Source organism: Electrona antarctica (genome assembly GCF_951216825.1).
Source record: "Electrona antarctica genome assembly, chromosome: 23".
NCBI lineage: Eukaryota > Metazoa > Chordata > Actinopteri > Myctophiformes > Myctophidae > Electrona > Electrona antarctica.
Window position 1 is genome coordinate 2741828 of NC_136804.1, and position 18229 is coordinate 2760056.

General features: G+C 43.1%; 1 protein-coding gene across 1 annotated transcript; it reads right to left on the reverse strand.

The window, feature by feature from the left end:
• Positions 1-1704: 1704 nt before the first annotated feature.
• LOC306916687 (uncharacterized protein) lies at positions 1705-17092 on the reverse strand. The gene is made up of 10 exons (XM_079494679.1): positions 16889-17092; positions 15321-15532; positions 14198-14287; positions 13768-13860; positions 13244-13354; positions 10486-10600; positions 6371-8114; positions 4451-4601; positions 3722-3827; positions 1705-2771 (listed from the first exon to the last, which is right to left on the reverse strand). Exons 1-10 carry the CDS (start codon positions 16911-16913, stop codon positions 2584-2586), a joined length of 2835 nt encoding a protein of 944 aa, XP_079350805.1. The 5' UTR covers positions 16914-17092; the 3' UTR covers positions 1705-2583.
• Positions 17093-18229: the final 1137 nt, after the last annotated feature.

The following is an 18229-nucleotide window of genomic DNA, read 5'->3' on the forward strand; positions in this document are numbered from 1 at the left end:
CGGCTTGCACCGGATGCGCCCCCAGAACTTCCGTCAGGATCCGACACAGACGGGATTATTAAGAAACACATGTGAAAAACACGGGCTAATAACAATAATAATAAGTCCACACGGGTTCCGAATGTCGACTTAACATTCGGGGCTACAGGGTCAGCATTTTTGTTTTTTACATGTACGAAGAAGTACGGGATTTCAGCGCTGAAAGTAATAATAAATAAATAATAAAACTTTATTTGTATAGCACCTTTCATGACATTAAATGCAGCTCAAAGTGCTTTACAGAGCAATGGAGAAAAAAAGAAAGCAAGGCATAAACATTAAAAAAGTAATGCAATACAGTGAGGACATGAATAACAAAGTGAGCCCAAGACTATCATAGTTACGGGGGAAAAACTCGATAAAATTCTACAGTATAAAGTAATGTAATTTTGTTTTACTCGGACTGTACAAATAGAACCAAATCAATCCATTTCAATTATCAGAGTAAAATTAACACTCATAACACACTGTAACTGATTATTGCAGCAGGTACTCAGAGAATTGAAGATTCCATGACTTCAGAGCAGGTCTTTGCATCATTTTTGTCCGGTGAAATTGCGTTTGTTGTTTCTCATCATGGACGCCAACTGAGCTGCAGCTGACACCAACATCAAGCCCTAATTAACGTTGGAGTTACTTTATAACAACACGTACACGTTAAGATGAACGAAAAGTCAACAAACCAGCAGTTTAGTTGTACTCTAATGTAGGCCCACAACTTAAGTCACAACACGTTTATATTTAACCTTACCAAATCAATGCAACAACAGCAGCTGCAACGATATCACACCGAATTAGACCTAAATGTACACCTTAGTCTTCACATGCATGGTTCTAGGTAAAATGGGTGGTTCTGGGTAAAATGGGTTACATGTGTAGGACTGTAGGCAACACCCCCCACCCCATTTCCCCCTGTTTCGTTTCCCTTTTTACCTCCTTACATGATTTCCTGGGGGGGGGGGGGGGGGTTATATCAGAACTTAGAAGTGTATATTTGTACGTCTCTAAATGTTCTGATGAATTGAAAATGGTGGACCCTGTTGTAAACAAGTGTAACGCTTTAGCAGTGTCGTCCACAGTAAGACTTTGTATTGAGTTGTGCTTTCATGTGAAATGTACCCATTCTGCAAACTGTTAAATACTGCAATCAATCAAACAGATCGTAACAGACTCTGATGAATTGAAAATGGAGGACCCCAATGGAAACAAGCCTTTCTGGGTTTCTAATCCTGTTAGCAGACCTTGTATTGAACTGTACTTTCCTGTGCTTAACTGTTGTAAAAAAACATATGTTTATTGATTTTTCTTTACAACATAGTATTTTCAAAGCAATTATTCACATGTATTTTTTCCCCCTGTGCTGTGTAATAAAGTTTCCAATCAATCAATTAAAGCAGTAAGCAATTTGGAGGGGAAATCCACTAGATGGCAGCAAAGCGTAGCTTCCAGTTTGTTTTTGGTACTTAACTTAACCCCACAATAAACTAATATGGAACTGTGGGCTCTATTTTCGTCCATGCTAAACCCCTTATACCTAAACTACTTTGCTTGTTTTACTATTTTATATTTGTAAAAATTTTGAATAATCTACAAGGTCTCAAGGTGTCGATGTAGATTGGCTATTTTAACTACCGGTATTCAAAATGTTTTTCAAAATAGTAAAATAAAATAGGCAAAGTAGTTTAGGGATAAGGGGTTTAGCATGGACGGAAATAGAGCCCTATCTGCCATAATAATAGTTTATTTAAAATGGTCAATTTTAGCCAATGTTCTGACTCCAGCAATGCCACATAGGATATTTTTGGTATGCAACTCTGGAAGTGTACAAACGAAACAAAAACCAAAACAATAATACATAAATTGATGATCAATTACCCTTTAACTTTGTATTTGTATAACAGCTTGGGTGTGAAGTATCAGATTAATATACAACACTTAATGTGTATACAATACCTGGCATATAAATAAACCCCTCAAGTTGATTTTGCATATTTATTCTTTGTTTTTTATCCCTTCATACATTTCTTCTGATAAATAATTTCAAGTGTAAGTTAAATACAGCTCAAAAACAAAGACAACGTGGAAAAGTACTGTATGTCACAGTAGCCAAAGGAATTTATTTATCTGTCATTCCATGCAGATTTCATTTCATTTAGATGTTTGTTTAATGGAATGTTTAAAAAAAGGGGGGGGGGGGGAAAGTATAAATATTTAATTAAATGGCAAAGCCTTGTGCAGTAGGCACCTGCCACGATTATATAAAATGCCAAACAGTGACACTGTAGTATAAGGAATTTCTTTCTTTTTCAAAATAAGTCGTCTATGGAAGAAATTCACCCAGCATAAATTCCAGGCGGCAAATCATAATTTTATACCAAATCTCTTGGCCGAAAATCGCCAATTGGCCCAAATTACGCTGTAATTTGGGCCAGAGCCCAAATAATTGGCAATTTCTTTTTAATGATAATATAACATGATTCAGAATAGATTGAGAACCCCTGCAATAATCCATTTATCGACAAGAAAAAGCAACATTTGACAACGTTAATAAACATCGCTATCGTCCTCGAACTTTTCCGTTTTCCCTGTGTGTTTCTTGTATTTTCTCCTGTGAATTTGTTTGCCGGAGCCCACCGGAGCCTGCTCCCTGGTGTGTGTCAGCATGTGCTTCTTCAGGGTCCCCGGGATGGAGAAGCCCTTCTCGCAAAGTTCACACTTCCAGGGCCGCTCTCCTGTGTGGAGAGGGTGTGCAACAGTTTTAGACCTGAGGACGATTCTACAAATGCCATCTAAATGCTGACAGTTTTCTGTAAAACCTATGTTGCTATGTATGTGTCAGTCGTTCTCAAACATTTTCATGACAAGAACCCCAAAAAATATATGGAATTGGCTGCCGACCCCCCATCTGAAAATATGTTGTTCCAGGAACCCCCCCAGAAGCAAAGATTTGAGTTAAAAAGGTTCGCTCTGTTGACAGTTGCAAGAAAGATTGTGACACTGCAAAAAGTTAAACAGATATATAAGAAATAACAAATTAAGCTTCCTAACTTCAAAAGGATATGGGAGTTAGTGGCAGAATATCTGGAAGCAGATTCTACAAATGGGTAGAGCTGCCGCCCAGATACCCTTCCTTAAAACTTCCCATATCACAGGGAAAAGTTCACCCCCAAGGCACTCACAAGGCAAACAATATTATTACTTTTCTATGTATTTTTGTGTTTTTTCTTGTCCTCGTTAGATCTGAAGTGTGTGTGTATAAACGTATGCATGTAACGTGTGCATGTATTCTTCTTTAGTGAAATTAGTGTAATGTTACTTATTTTGCTTTTACACTTAAAAAAAAATGAACGGAGAGAAAATGAACATTATCTAATATGAAACAAATTGCCTGTAAATTATCTTTTAATGGCAATAAAGTTTAAAAAAAAGAAAAGAAAAACGTTCGATCTGAAAAATTATTATATTCAAAGATTTGCGCCGCATTTTCACGCCTTTTTCAAAAATAGCAGATCTACAAGCTATGAGATCTACAAGCAAATAGCCAATTGACAAGCACACGACGTGTCACATCACAACGCACTGTGAGCTTGTCGATTGGCAATACTTCTGCCACACCGTTGTATAGCAAGGTATAAAATATTGATTTAAAACATATGTTTAAAAATAACACTTGCAGTCCTACCTGTGTGTGACTTCTTGTGGACGTTCAGGTGGGAGGACAGCTTGTAGGTTCTTCCACAGACGTCACAACTGTAGGGCCGCTCATCCGTGTGCAGCCTCTTGTGCACCTGGCGGTGGTGTCAAAAAATAAAAACATTTGCATCTAGACATATTTGAATCAATTTCAATAGAGTATGCACATGCATGATTTTCCCATCAGGACACGCCCCCCTCATCTAGACTGAGTGGCAAAACATTGAGCAGCATGGAGTGTTGGAGTTTGGAAGCGCTCGTTTGAAATCACTCAACCGTCCTGCGTACCACCTGTTTCTAAATGTCACATGATGCAGGAGGCAGCAAAATGTTGTGTTATTGAAAACAAGCACTTCCAAACTCTGACACTTAATAATCAAATGCAGGGCATTTCTTGACAGAAAGTAGTTCATAACGTTTCTATGGTGGATTTTTATGATACAAAAACTTTACAGATAGAAAGAGGATAATTCAAGCTTTTCGTACAGCTGCAATGTTGGTGAGTTTGACATTGTTTAATGCAATCAGACAGGACTTTTCTGTTTGGATAATGGGCTGTCAAGGCCAGAAAGTCGTTTTTTTGCCACTCAGTGGGCGTTCCCGCATAACTTCCAGGTACGATGATGTCATGTGCATACCCTCTATACTACAAATTGACATATTGCACATAAGTACAGTGCTTGAGTAAAGCTACATTTAGTTGCTTTCCAGCACTGACCAGAAGGTTGCCGATCTGGGTGAAAGCCTTCTTGCACATGTTGCATTGGTAGGGTTTCTCCTGGGTGTGGATCCTCATGTGGATCCTCATGGTGTATTTGGTGAACACCTTGCCGCACATGGGGCACGGCGTCTTGACCATTGGCGGCGGCCTGTATGGAGCAAGGTTATTATAGTTAACACCATGAACGCCCGGGGGTATTTAGCATAGACATATATACGTAGACGCCCTTTCCGGCTCTGAGGCGCGTGTCACCATTGAAGGCACAATTTTCCCGACATTCCTTGCAAAGCATTAGCGGAAGCTTGTCAAGCTTCCGCGTGTGTAACATAAGTCCCGGAAAAGACGCGCTGTGATTGGCCAGTAGTCACTTGAGTGACAGCGAGAGACATGGAGGAGTCGCATGAGTGACGTCACTTGGGCAGCGACGCAGTCGCCTTCAGCAAATGCTTTCAGCACTTCTAAATAAGAAAGCTGCGGAGAACTGTTGCTTTGTGTTCACTCTTTAATGTTTTCTGTTAGTAATCTAATCCCCCCTGGCTCTGATGTTGTATTGTTAATAACTTTGTTTGTTTTTTCTTGTTTTGTATTGTAATGTATATTGTCATGAGATTTGTTAAAAAAAAAAAAGGCTTCAGCACTGCACTTCCACCTTCATTGGGATACACGTCGCTCCAATGAACTGCAACGGCCAGTGAGGCATCTATTTTTTATAATATCTATGGCATTTAGGACCATTAAATCAGAGCGCCCAGCGATTTGCAGCAACGGGAGCACATTTAGCGACGCACCAGGCGCTATCCCGGATGTAGATGTAGCCAAAACACTCCCGAGGCGATCGACAACAACGCGACTAGCGGCGGGACCGCGATGGGCCGTCTAAAACATAATCTTTGCTTTGAATTGGACGGAATGATTTAGATCAAGAGTTATCCATGTTTTAAGATTTTCGATCTGATCGGCTAAAATGGGAGGGAACATTTTCGATGACGTCCCAACCGGAAATGACATTGAATGTTGCCCAACGGACGCTCCCAGCCTGTGGAGTGATGCGATCGGTATTGATATAAATAAATCTCCTCTGTCCGGAGTGCTGGGCGTTACTATTTGATAGGAGGGAGAACTCCTTTTATGCCGCTCGGGGTGTTAACTAAAACTAACAAAATAACTCAAAACTTAAACTATAATAGAACAAAATAAAACATTTTAGCTAACTGAAATAGAAATTTAAACAAGGCTTTACACACACACACACACACACACACACACACACACACACACACACACACACACACACACACACACACACACACACACACACACACACACACACACACACACACACACACACACACACACACACACACACACACACACACACACACACACACACACACACACAACTTGGGGCGCCCGCTGGCCAAGTGGTCCGGGTGCCACAAATAAGCTTTGGCTCTACAGCGCGTTGCGTGTTCGAGTCCCGTTCATGGCGACCTTTGCTGCATGTCTCTCCCCCTCCCTCTTTCCTGTCAATCTTCACTTGATATTATCAATAAAAGGCAGAAAAGCCAAAAAACTAAATCTTAAAAAAAATAAAACCCTATAACTTAAACTGAAAGTCTGAAACTGTTTTGTGCATTTAAAATTTAAAAATTGAAGCTAAATAATGATAAAGAAAATGGCCTTAGTTTTTGTTAACAGATCTACAGGGTCACAACCCCGTCGGGAGGCGTTTTGAGCTCAGTGGCAGCTCAGCGGAATCTAAGTGATAACGTAGTGTGAGACACCAAAACACCACAACTAAAAGGTCCATCCTTTGCACCCCACAGAGCTTACACTAAACACAGCTGACATTCTAAGATCCCCGGATGGAAAAACAGTTATTACACAACATTATTACAATTGCTATCATCATTTTACTTTGTCTTCAGAGGGCGTTTCCTGTGCTTGCTCCTGGGTTGCCGTTTACTGGAGCCCCCCGAAGCCTCCTCCTTGATGTGCGTCAGCATGTGCTTCTTCAGGCGGCCCGGGATGGGGAACCCCTTCCCGCAAATGTCACATGTCCAGGGCCGCTCGCACGTGTGCGACTTCTTATGGACGTTCAGGTGGGAGGACAGCTTGTAGGTTCTCCCGCAGATCTCACAGCTGTAGGGTCGATCGTCTGTGTGCAGCCGCTTGTGCACCTGCAGGTTCCCGAACTGTCTGAAGAACTTTTGGCAGATGGGACATTGGTAGGGTTTCTCCTGGGTGTGGATCCGCATGTGAACCGTCATGGCGTATTTGGTACCGAATGTCTTCGGGCAGACGGTGCATGGCGTCTGGATCCTTGCCACGTGGTAGCGCTGGTGCTTCTTCATGTCCGACTCGTAGACGAAGGTCTTGCCACACTTCGAGCACAAGTACTGCCTGTTACCATAGTGGTAGCCCATGTGCCTCCTCAGCATGGAGGGCAAAGTGAAGCTCTTGCCGCAGCGTTCGCACATGTGCGAACGCTCCCTCGTGTGCCAGCGCTCGTGGTTTGTCAGTTTGAATTGGGTCGGGAAAGTCTTTTTGCAATGCTTGCAGTGGAAGCTCCTCGTGCTGGTGTGGCACTCCATGTGCTTCTTGAAGTAAGGACTCTGTGTGAAGCCCTTGTTGCAGATCTCACAGTAGAAAGGTTTCTGAGTGACATGGAACCTTATGTGCCGCCTGAGGGTCTGCAGTCTCATGAAACCCCGGGCGCAGTGGCCGCAGTTGTACGGCCGCGCACCAGTGTGGATCTTCTGATGGTACGTCAGCATGGCCTCCGTCCGAAATGTCCGGCTGCACGTTGAGCACGGGTACGGCTTCTCGCCCGTATGTATGCGCTGGTGGTCTTCCAGCTGAGCCTGTCTGGGAAATCTCTTTCTGCAAACTTCACAGGTGACCCTGGCGTCTTTTGGGGGCTTAGACACCAACTTAGTCTTTTTTTCATTCAAGTTCACTTCCCGTTTCTCGCTGTTCACCTCCTGTTTCTCGCTGGGCCCTGCCCTCACATCATCTAACTTGTATGGAATTAAGGGTGGCAGGGCTGGGAGTGACAGGGAGTTAATAGCTATTTGGGAGACCCACTGCTGCAGCGTGACTCGCTGAGTCTGTGGCTTCTGTGGGACGCTGGTTTCTGTGCTTCCTTCATTCGGCGAGGCAGAATCATCCCTTATCGCCATGGGAATGATCTTCAGAGGGATCAACATGGGAGACTGCCTTGGCTCTGGTGGTGACTCTGGCGGCATTCCGAGTAAGGGTGTCGTTTGCAGCTCTTCACTAGTCTCTACTCTGTCCTGGATACGCGTGTACTCTTTAGTCCCAGAGACCTCTCGAGTGTTCTCCTGACTTGTGCTGGCTACTGGTGTCGCTGCTGCAGTGTTTGTCTCAGCAGCGGTGTGTTCCTGATTCGTCTCGGGCGCAGCAGGGTCTGCAGATGTAGCATCGATGCTACTCGTTCCTCCGTCTGTGGGAGCGGCAGGGCTTTCCGTCACCCGAGGGTGGTCCGAGTCTCTGGACATCTCTCCCAGGTCTTCTATGTCACTGAACGCTGCAGGGCTCGCTACACTCAGGGCGACCTCCGGTGACTTTGGCGGTTCCACTGCGGCGGGACAGAAGGAGAGTGCCGAGAAGACGCAGTTGCCCACAGTGGATGTGATGGCTGCAAACGCAAAAGGGACCAGAGGGAAACGATGGGTTAAGATGAAACTTCCGAATGGGTGAAATGTTACTTTAACCCATTCTGAACGGGAACCCCTTTTGGTGTTGTAAGCATTGTTACACTTTAGCTGTTGAAAAATAGCAGATCTACAAGCTCATAGCACGGCACAGAGTGCTGCGCTACGAGCTTGTAGATCTGCTATTTTTGAAAAATGTGGTGCAGATCTTTGAATATATATTCTTTCAGAGCGAACGTATTGAACTCATATCTTTGCTTCTGAGGGGTTCCTGGAATATCAGATTTTCAGATGGGGGTCGGTGGCCAAATACATATATTTCTGGGGGTCCTTGACATGAAAATGTTTGAGCACCACTGACACAGAAACATGGGTTTTTCAGAAAACTGTCAGGATTTAGAAGACATTTTTAAAATTTCGACGTCAGGTCTAAATGGGTTAAGGCTCAGTAATCTATATGCTGTAGTGCTACAGGTGGATATCAAGGCTGATCATCAGTTCCTATCCTTCTCCCAAAAGTGTTCTGAATTGATGTTTAACTAGAAAAAGTGCCCTTCTGGGCACAGGTCTCCACCAGGAGGATAGGAGTGTGTGTGATGTTTGGCAAAATGTTTAGTAGTAATATAAACATGTTTGTTTGTTTGTTTGTTTGTTTGTTTCTTGCAACAATTGTCTTCATTTTGTTGAGGAAATGCAGAGTCAGATCACTCATAGCATCTCTGAGGATAGAATTCTGGATGAGCAGGACATGTGCAGCATTTTGTACAAAACAGGCTACTCCTGAAAACTTTGGAAGGCAATCTTAGCTAATCAGTCTAGAATCTGAGAAATCCAACAGGCTCGTCTTGATCACATGACTACAGAGATCATGTGTACCGATTTGCGTGAGATTTGGATGAAATCTGTGCGACTAACATGCGCATACATAAGTTGTCGATTCAGTTATAGGTAAAAACCGGAATTGGCCTGTTATAGTGCCACCGTGAGGCTGATTTGGGGAAAAAATTGTGGCATGTCGTCCTCGGCCTAGTGGAAATGTGCGTGTATCATTTCATGGAAATTGGACACTGTGTTTGTGATTTGTGGCATTTTGTTCGAAACGGACCAATCATGTGAGCTTTGGAAGCCAATCTTAGCCAATCAGGATAGAAGATGGGAAATTGTGCAGATCTGTGTTGATCACATGACTATGGAGATAGTGTATACCAAATTGTGTGATGTATGGATAAAATGTGTACGAGTTATCTACAGAAATGTGTTTTGCCTAAATCGGCCTCATGGTGGCGCTATAACAGGCCGTTGAGGAATATTTGGGGCAGAGGTTCGTCGTTGGCATCCAGGGAGTGTGTGTGCACAGTTTGGCATGGATCGGGCCAACGGTGCCGGAGATAAGCTGATAACGGACGGACGGAAGGACGGAAGGATGGAAGGAAGGAAGGACGGAAGGACACACACACACACGGACGGAGTGCAAAACATACTCTCTCCCCATGCCTTCGGCCTGGTGGAGACAATAAAAACATCTCTGGACTTCTTTCAAATTATTTCTATATAAGCCTGCACAGTAAATGAAACGTCTAACTTAATAACCTTTCTGTCCATCACCCATTTTGGGCGGGAACCCTTTTTGGTGTTTTAACTAAGCATTATGTTATACTTTAGCTATTGAAAAATAGCAGATCTACAAGCTCATAGCGCGCCACTGAGTGGCGCGTTACGAGCTTGTAGGTCTGCTATTTTTTTTTAAATCGTGAAAATGCGGCACAAATCTTTGAATATATATTCTTTCAGAAGACCTTTTTTTTATTTCGACGTCAGGCCTAAATGGCTTAAACATGCGCTGATGTGGAACTGACGCGAAACACATTACAGAGTATATTCTTATTGTTCTGTAAACTGAGGTGGCCATGGAACTTTTATATGAAATACTGCATTGGCTTTAAAAGGGTTTACAGATGAGGAAAAAGAAGGATTATACAGTGAATTAACATAAATCTACCTATAAATCCAAGGAATCCCTGTTTTTGTGTCTGTCTGTCTGTCTGTCTGACAGACAGACAGACAGACACTGTCTGTCTGTCAAGAATCGTTAAACTTGTCTGGTGTATAGCCGAGGGAGTGCGATGGGAGTGTGAAGTCAATCGAATGAGCACTTTTCAAGAACACCGAGGCAGCCTTACTGCGTTTCTCGACAATGGTGCAAGTCCAGTAGCCTGGCTAGTAAGCCAGACTAATGTCCCACTGTCGTGCAGCTTTTTTTTTGTTTTTGCCAAGCGCAAATTCGCCGGGCTTATTAGCCAGGCTACAAGTCCAGTATTAAATACTACAAGTGCAGATGCTCAAATGAAAAACTACCATGTATTGCTCTGGGTTTCTGGTGCTGGAGGAGGGTCTTGAGGTCATTGGGGTCAGGGATGTACTGCCCACATGCCTCCAGGTCGGACGGTGCAGTAGAGATCATGTCACCCAGCTGAGTGGAGATAGGAGACAGAGCCAGAGAGAATGAACATAAATAGTAATAGTAAAGCAAGCGACAAAAAGAAAATCAACCAGGTGCTCGATGGAGATGTTAAAAAACAATAATATAAAGTAGGCTGGTGCTTCAAAGATCAGTGAGACTGGAATACTAAAGACAATAAAAAAGATGTACTTTATTTATAAAAGTTAAAAGAAGTCAGGCTTCTTTTAACCCATTTAGGCCTGACGTCGAAATTTAAAAAATGTCTTAAAAATCCTGAAAAATCTTATGTTTCTGTATCAGTGGTGTTGTTCCAGGGACCTCCCCAGAAGCAAAGATTTGAGTTAAAATGTTCACTCTGTAATAATATATATTCAAAGATTTGAGGCACATTTTCACAAGTTCATAGCACGGCACTCGGTGCCGCGCTAAAGTATAACATAATGCTTAGAACACCAAAAGGGGTTCCCACCCAAAATGGGTTAACCTTTATAGATAAAGTAACATCTTTTTTATCCTACCCAGTACCCTCTCCTCATTTTTTACTTTTTGAGTGCTCGGATCACCTTTAGTAATAATAATGTATCTTGGGATGAACTGAAACTGAAACTGAAGCCTTTAATTCCAACCACACACTGTTTTTACATTTTTGTTTTGCTACATAACCTGAAACATGAAAAGGGACGGACAGTTCACCCCCAAAATGATTTGGATTTTTTGGTCGCATTCCTAAGCCAATAATTTGATGACCAGCAGTCGTTCTCTATGGTGGCACTATGGTCCCTTTGTGTCTCCTACCGGAAGTTATCAAATTATTGGCTTAGGAATGTGACAAAGGGAACACGGTGGCGCAGTCGGTAGCGCTGTCGCCTCACAGCTAGAAAGTCCAGGGTTCGATTCCCACTGGGGACGATGTGGGCGCTGGGGGGCGTGTTCTCTCTACGTGGGGTTGGCATAAGGGCCTTTCTGTGTGGAGTTTGCATGTTCTCCCCGTGTCCCCTAGGGCAGGTACCCTCACAAAAAAAAATGCAGTAATCCTGGTCTCTAAACTGCCTGCCGGGGCACCTGATGGAGGGGAAAGGAACTGGTCGGAATAACGTGTTCCTTCCACGCACTACGTCGGACAGCCGGGGAAACTCCCCCTGTCAGGTGAAAAGAAGCAGCTTGGACTCCTCATGTATAGAGAGTATGCACATGCATGATTTTCCCATCAGGACACGCCCCCCTCATCTAGACTGAGTGGCAAAACATTGAGCAGCATGGAGTGTTGGAGTTTGGAAGCGCTCGTTGGAAATCACTCAACCGTCCTGCGTACCACCCGTTTCTAAATGTCACATAATGCAGGAGGCAGTCAAATGTTGTGTTATTAAAAACAAGCACTTCCAAACTCTGACACTTAGAAAAATAATCAAATGCAGGGCATTTCTTGACAGAAAGTAGCTCATAACGTTTCTATGGTGGATGTTTATGAAAGAAAAACTTTGCAGATAGAAAGAGGATAATTCAAGCTTTTCGTACAGCTGCAATGTTGGTGAGTTTAACATTGTTTAATGCAATCAGACAGGACTTTTCTGTTTAGGTGAATGGGCTGTCAAGGCCAGAAAGTAGTTTTTTGCCACTCAGTGGGCGTTCCCGCATAACTTCCAGGTACGATGATGTCATGTGCATACCCTCTATAGAAGGTAGCATGAGGTCAGTCCGTTGCTCACCCCAGGTTGGCAGAGGGAGTGTAGCAAATCGTGGGATAAAAATAAATAAAAGGAATGTGACAAAAACTCCATGGGGTGAGTAATTGACAGGGGTAAAAAATAAAGGCTTTTGAATCATATCATAACATATCAGTCAACCCTATAGAATTTGTTGACTGGGGTCACTCAGGGCTGCATCCGTGATCTTCTCCTATTTTTCCCCCTACATCAAGAGTGCATTTCTGACTGGGCAGCATGGGCTGTCGTCAGTGTGAACAACTTAGTGACAGCCTAAATGACAGTCTCTCAGAGGAGTACGCCATTTAAAAACCTTAATGGCAGGTGCTCTAAATATAGGCATCTATTTATTAACACTGATCGGCATTTAGCCCAGCCCACTGTGCCACGGGCCGCAGTGCTGAAATGGTCAAACTCATGTATTTCGGGACGGGTACCAATGAAAATATTGCAGTAGCGGGCACGCCGGGCAGTAGTTAACCACTTAATCAGCATCATTATTCTGGGGGCGAACATTATCCAAAACTAGTAGATCGACAAGCTTGTAGATCGGCTGTTTATGGTGAAGAGATTTGGTGGACAGGGAAAAAAGTCTGTCAGTACAGTACAGACTACTACAGAGCGAACTCAGACCCTGTTTACCAAGTCTAGAGGTAAACAGGTGCTACCCTGTGTGCATTATGCTGTGTGTCGCCCCTAGTTAGGTAGGGTACCATTTTCAGTTCCGAGGACACAGTTCTATAGACAAATTCACAGAGGGGTGCCCTGGGCGCGGCCATTACTGAGGGGTAATCCATGGAGCAGGTGCTCCGTAGGCCAGGTGTAGCTAATCAGTGCTGCTGCGCTTAATGGTACACCTCAGTAATGGCCGCACCCAGGCAAGCCTCTGTGAATTTGTCTATACACAGTATGTTGTTCATAAATCAGGCTGTTGTACCACTGTAGCTACCTGGGACAGGTTGGGTACAGGAAGCAGTTGTTCCAGCTTACACACCAGCCCTGCTATCAGGGCTTGGAGATCTGTGTCAAAACTGGAGCCATACTTCACAGGGAAGTCATCCTGAGAGAAAACACACGCACGCGCGCACACACACACACACGCACACACACACACTTAAATGGCAGTGCTATGGTGTAGGTTTCGGTGAAATAAATGCAATATGTTATTGCATCCCATATACAGTTACATGCAAATCTACCTTTTATCAGGTGTGTGTGTGTGTGTGTGTGTGTGTGTGTGTGTGTGTGTGTGCAACAATCCTCCATGTGGAATCAAAAATATGTGGTCGATGCACTATCCAGTCAGCTACAGACAATCCTGGTGCGTTTTTCATTATTTTCAATGTGTTTGTTTCCACTTGTGCATATTTGCCATATGATTGTGCATCAGTTGTCATTACTAAAGACTAGAACTAGATAATTAAATATATATTCATTACATGATTAGGCGGCTTCCTTCAGATTGACTTTTACCTGGAAGAACTGTTTCCTCTGTCCTGGGTTTTTAAGCAGCATCTGGACCACCTCCGTGAAGTTAGCCTGACATTGCTGCACCTCTAAATCATTCTGCAAATAAATACAACACACATTTGTTGTTTTGTATCGATAGTCGATCGCCAATTTTAACAACCCGCTCAGGGAGTGTGTGTGTGTGTGTGTGTGTGTGTGTGTGTGTGTGTGTGTGTGTGTGTGTGTGTGTGTGTGTGTGTGCGTGCGTGCGATACCTGTCCATTCAAACTCTAGACGGGCCCGCCCCAAAGTCATTAGCACAGTCAGGCCCGAAAACGAAGGCCCGGCCTTAACAAACACAAAAAAGGGTCCATATATGGGCATTCCCAGACCTGTTGTATCACCCTTTAGGACGAGGTCGCCTCTCGCCCTCAGGGCGTCTTACTGGTATTACCTTGGTGACACCAACGTCAAGTTTCTCGATCAGAGCCTGAATGGTCTCGGAGTCCGGGCTATCCTCTGTTTGGAGCAACTCCAAAATGATCTACAACACAGAGAATCAAAAACATGGAATTGGACAAAATGTATGACCACTGCCAACCAGGTTGCCAGTTCTCACCAATACAATCAAGACCTCAACTATGCCGTTTGTTTTGAGGAATGTGTCCAGAATGGAAAAGAGCTTATACAAAATTACAAATACTTAGCTTGACAACTAATGTACGTTTTGCTTAAAGGGGAATACCACTAATTTTCAACATTTTACTATGTCATTAATATACCTGAAAATGTGTGGTATTCCCCTTTAAGAAACCTGGGTTCGACCAAAACGTGGTCGGGTCGCGGGGGCAACAGCTCCACCAGAGAGCTCCAGACATTCCTCTCCAGAGCAACATTAGTAACTTCCTCCTGGGGGATCCCGAGGCGTTTCAAGGCCAGTGAGTCGATGAAATCCCTCCATCTGCGCCTTGGTCTGCCCCGGGGTCTCCTCCCAGTGGGACGTGCATCGAGGATCTCCCTAGGGAGACGCCCGAACCACCTAAGCTGGCTCCTTTCCAGGTGAAGGAGCAGCGGCTCTACTCCGAGTCTCCCTGGCGTGACTGAACTTCTCACTCTATCTCTAAGGGAGATGCCAGCCACCCGTCGGAGAAAACTCATTTCGGCCGCTTGTATTCGCCACCTTATTCTTTCGGTCATGACCCTCACTTCATGACCATAGGTGAGAGTAGGAACGAAAATTGCTCGGTAGACAGAGAGCTTTGCCTTCTGGCTCAACTCTCTTTTCGTCATAACAGTGCGGTACAGGGACTGCCAATACCGCCCCTGCCGCTCCAATTCTCCGGCTGATCTTCAAAACGTTAATGTTGAGTGCCAGTTTTCTTTATACATTGAATAAAAATATTCAAATTTGAGGTCATTGGCCTGCTGTAAGCATGTACAAGAGATATGGCTCTAAAGGTATGCCAGATTGGCTGTTGAACAGACACACAGACAAAACAGTCGAATGACGTGCTTGCATGGATGACCGACATGCACATACTGTACACAAAGACATATGCATGACAAGGAGCTCTCACCCGTGCCCTCAGTCCCAGGAGGAGCTGGGCACTCTGCTTGAATCTCAGGAGATCTTGACGGGTGTCTATCACAGCGGCAACAAACTCCTCCACCTTGCTGTACTGTCTGACGTCCCTCTGCTTCATGACCTGCCAGATGTAGGCATAGGTCAGCTGGAGGGGCGAGGCCAGCAGCCTCAGAGAGGCCAGAGGAAGAGGGACAGCATAGACACCTGTATGGAAGATATATTGTTATTGGAGATGGGTATATGCTGGTACAGTGGTTCTCAATGTTTTATCCAGTGGTGGAGAGCTATTCAGTTATACAATTACATTTTTTGACAATTTAGGCATTTTAGCAAACGCTCTTAATCCAGAGCAATTTACAGTAAGCAAGGACAACACAAGGCATCAAATCAAATGCATTAAAATAGTCATCTAGGATCATAAGTAAATATAGAATCATCAGTCAATATAGAATATACATAGAAAATCAATAATCTGTATATTGAAACTATAAACATTATAGGGCATCTGTCTACATAACATGCTATCTAAAATACATTTTTATACTTTGCATAAGCCTGTAAGGTCGTCAAGGCTAGGGCAAGTGAGTAAGTGATAAGAGTGCTCTCCCTCCAGTGCCCTTGTGGGAAGTCGACTAAATCAACTGTAGGCCTACTGTAGATTTAGTCGACTAAAACTAGACTAACACTAAAACATTCCAGGTGACTAAAATGTGACTGAAACTAAATTAAAACTATTGAAGAGACTATGACTAAAACTAGTAACTAGTAACTAAAGTTTTCAAAAAAATGTACTGGAGTAAAAGGAAAAATGTAGTGGAGTAGAAGTAAAAGTATTGGAATTTGGAAATACTACAGCAAAGTAAAATAATAATATTAAATAAATAAAGTAAATGTACGTAGTTACTTTCCACCACTGCACTGACTGAGTAATCAAGGCACCGTTGACGTCTTAGAGGGTCTAAATTCAAATGAACTGTGTAAATATTGGCTTTTATTCTAGATTTAACGCTGGAGTCGAGAGAGAGTTTGATAACTTAACTTTCATTATAATAATAGTATAATCTAAACCAAAAGTAGCCAACCACGGTGCGACCATCCCTCTAGGCCAGGGGGTCCCCAGCTAAATGATAGTTTGGAACCAAATGGACCCTTATGGGATATGTAACTCCAGAGTGTACAAATGGAACCAAATGGACCCAAACGGGTCCATTTGGTTCCCTTTGTACACTCTCAGTTACATTAACATTAATATAAATCGGGGGTCCCAGAGATAGAAATGCCATTAAATGCATGGGGGTCTGTAGACTAATGCATGTCAAGGGGTCCTTGAATTTAAACGGGTTGAGAATCACTGCTAGAGCCGTCAGAAGAGCCGTCAGAATCTTGGCATATATTTTTCAAATAGGGGTCCGCAGGGTAATTAGTGTCAATTTGGGGGTCCTTGACATGAAAAAGTTTGGGAACCAGTGATCTAGGCTATCAGCTGCTATGGGGATGTAGACATTCTTAACACCGGGGTAACAAGGCTTTTCAAGCTAGCGTGCTAACTTAGCAACTTACCTCCATTTTTATGTCGTTTATTCATTTCAGACACAGACGATGTATAACTTAAGAGAGCATCAATGAAACAGCTGTGCAACGATGTGTACTGTATATGTTTCGCCCTTGTTAACGCTTTAAACCGTTAAGCAACAGTATTTCAGACCGTCAATGAATCCACCCAGAATATTTAAACGACTTCTGGGGGTAGAGTATTTCCAAAATAAGAGTCCTTCCTGTTTGCGTTCATTCTGTTCATCATGTGTTGTTCCACAAAATAAAAGCATATCGGTTCCTCTTAATTGAAATCTACTTGGAATCTGTTACATACACGTCACATTCCAAAACAATCCCACATTCTCATCGTTGGAATTATTGTGGTACTGTGTTGATTGTAGAAATCATCATGGAGAGATGGTCCGTGTATTTTCAGAGATCCTATTCTATTCCTAATCCTATTCCTAACCTAATCCTAACCTAAAAGCAGAAGCATTTCAGAACAAAATATGTGTGGCACTGGCAATTCTGGCAAAAATAAGTTACCACTTGAAGGTAGCTATATAGGAGGCTATATGCCTATGGAATCTTTTGGTTTAACAAAACCGTTTGTTTGTTTGTTTTTGTTAAAGGTTAATTGTTAAAGCTGTGAGATCTCTCCCCTCTCCAACTCTTGATAAACAGAACATTTTTCATTTGCAGGTGGATGGTCAAATTTCAGCAAATTAGGAGAGAGTAGGCTAGTAATCCAGTTCCGATTTTGTCTGTTCGTGTCTTTGTGCCATCACTTCCAAATTCACTTGTTTATCCTGGTATCCCAGCCTGAAAAATTGAGAAAATGGATTTTCTGTTTACTGAGAGCTGAGAGACATGGAGACATTTATTATTTTAACAGACAAACACTTATTTTAACAGAGGAACTGCAAACATGACATATACCCTACCTTAAACCCTATTTCCAAAACAGAGAAAATGGTTGAAATGTTTTTAATGACATATGCCTAGATAGGGATGCCTGCCAGGTTGAAAGTGGTTCATAAAAGTAATGTTGCTGACAAGAAAACACACATGTCACATGTCTAAAACAAATGTCATAGTATGTGTGACATACTATGACGAGCGGACCAGGCACCTAGGCTGATAATCCGGTGTGTCGCGGGTTCGAGTCCTGATCCCGACGACCTTCCCCCCATTTCCTGTCATAATACTGTAAAATCTATCAATAAAGGCAAAAAGCCAAAAACACATCTATAACACATGTCACAACATGTAGTAAACCAGTAAGACACCCTGAGAGCGAGAAGCGCTGAAACAACAGGTCTGGGAATGCCCAGATTTCCTTTTTTTTTTAACGTTTTCGGGTCG

Coding starts and splice junctions, on each gene's coding strand:
- LOC306916687 (XM_079494679.1), bottom strand. CDS start 16,913: ATGAATAAACGACATAAAAATGGAG. Junction 14,288..15,320: donor TCCTGGGACTGAGGGCACGG/GTGAGAGCTCCT, acceptor TCTGTGTTGTAG/ATCATTTTGGAGTTGCTCCA. Junction 13,355..13,767: donor AGAGGAAACAGTTCTTCCAG/GTAAAAGTCAAT, acceptor GTTTTCTCTCAG/GATGACTTCCCTGTGAAGTA.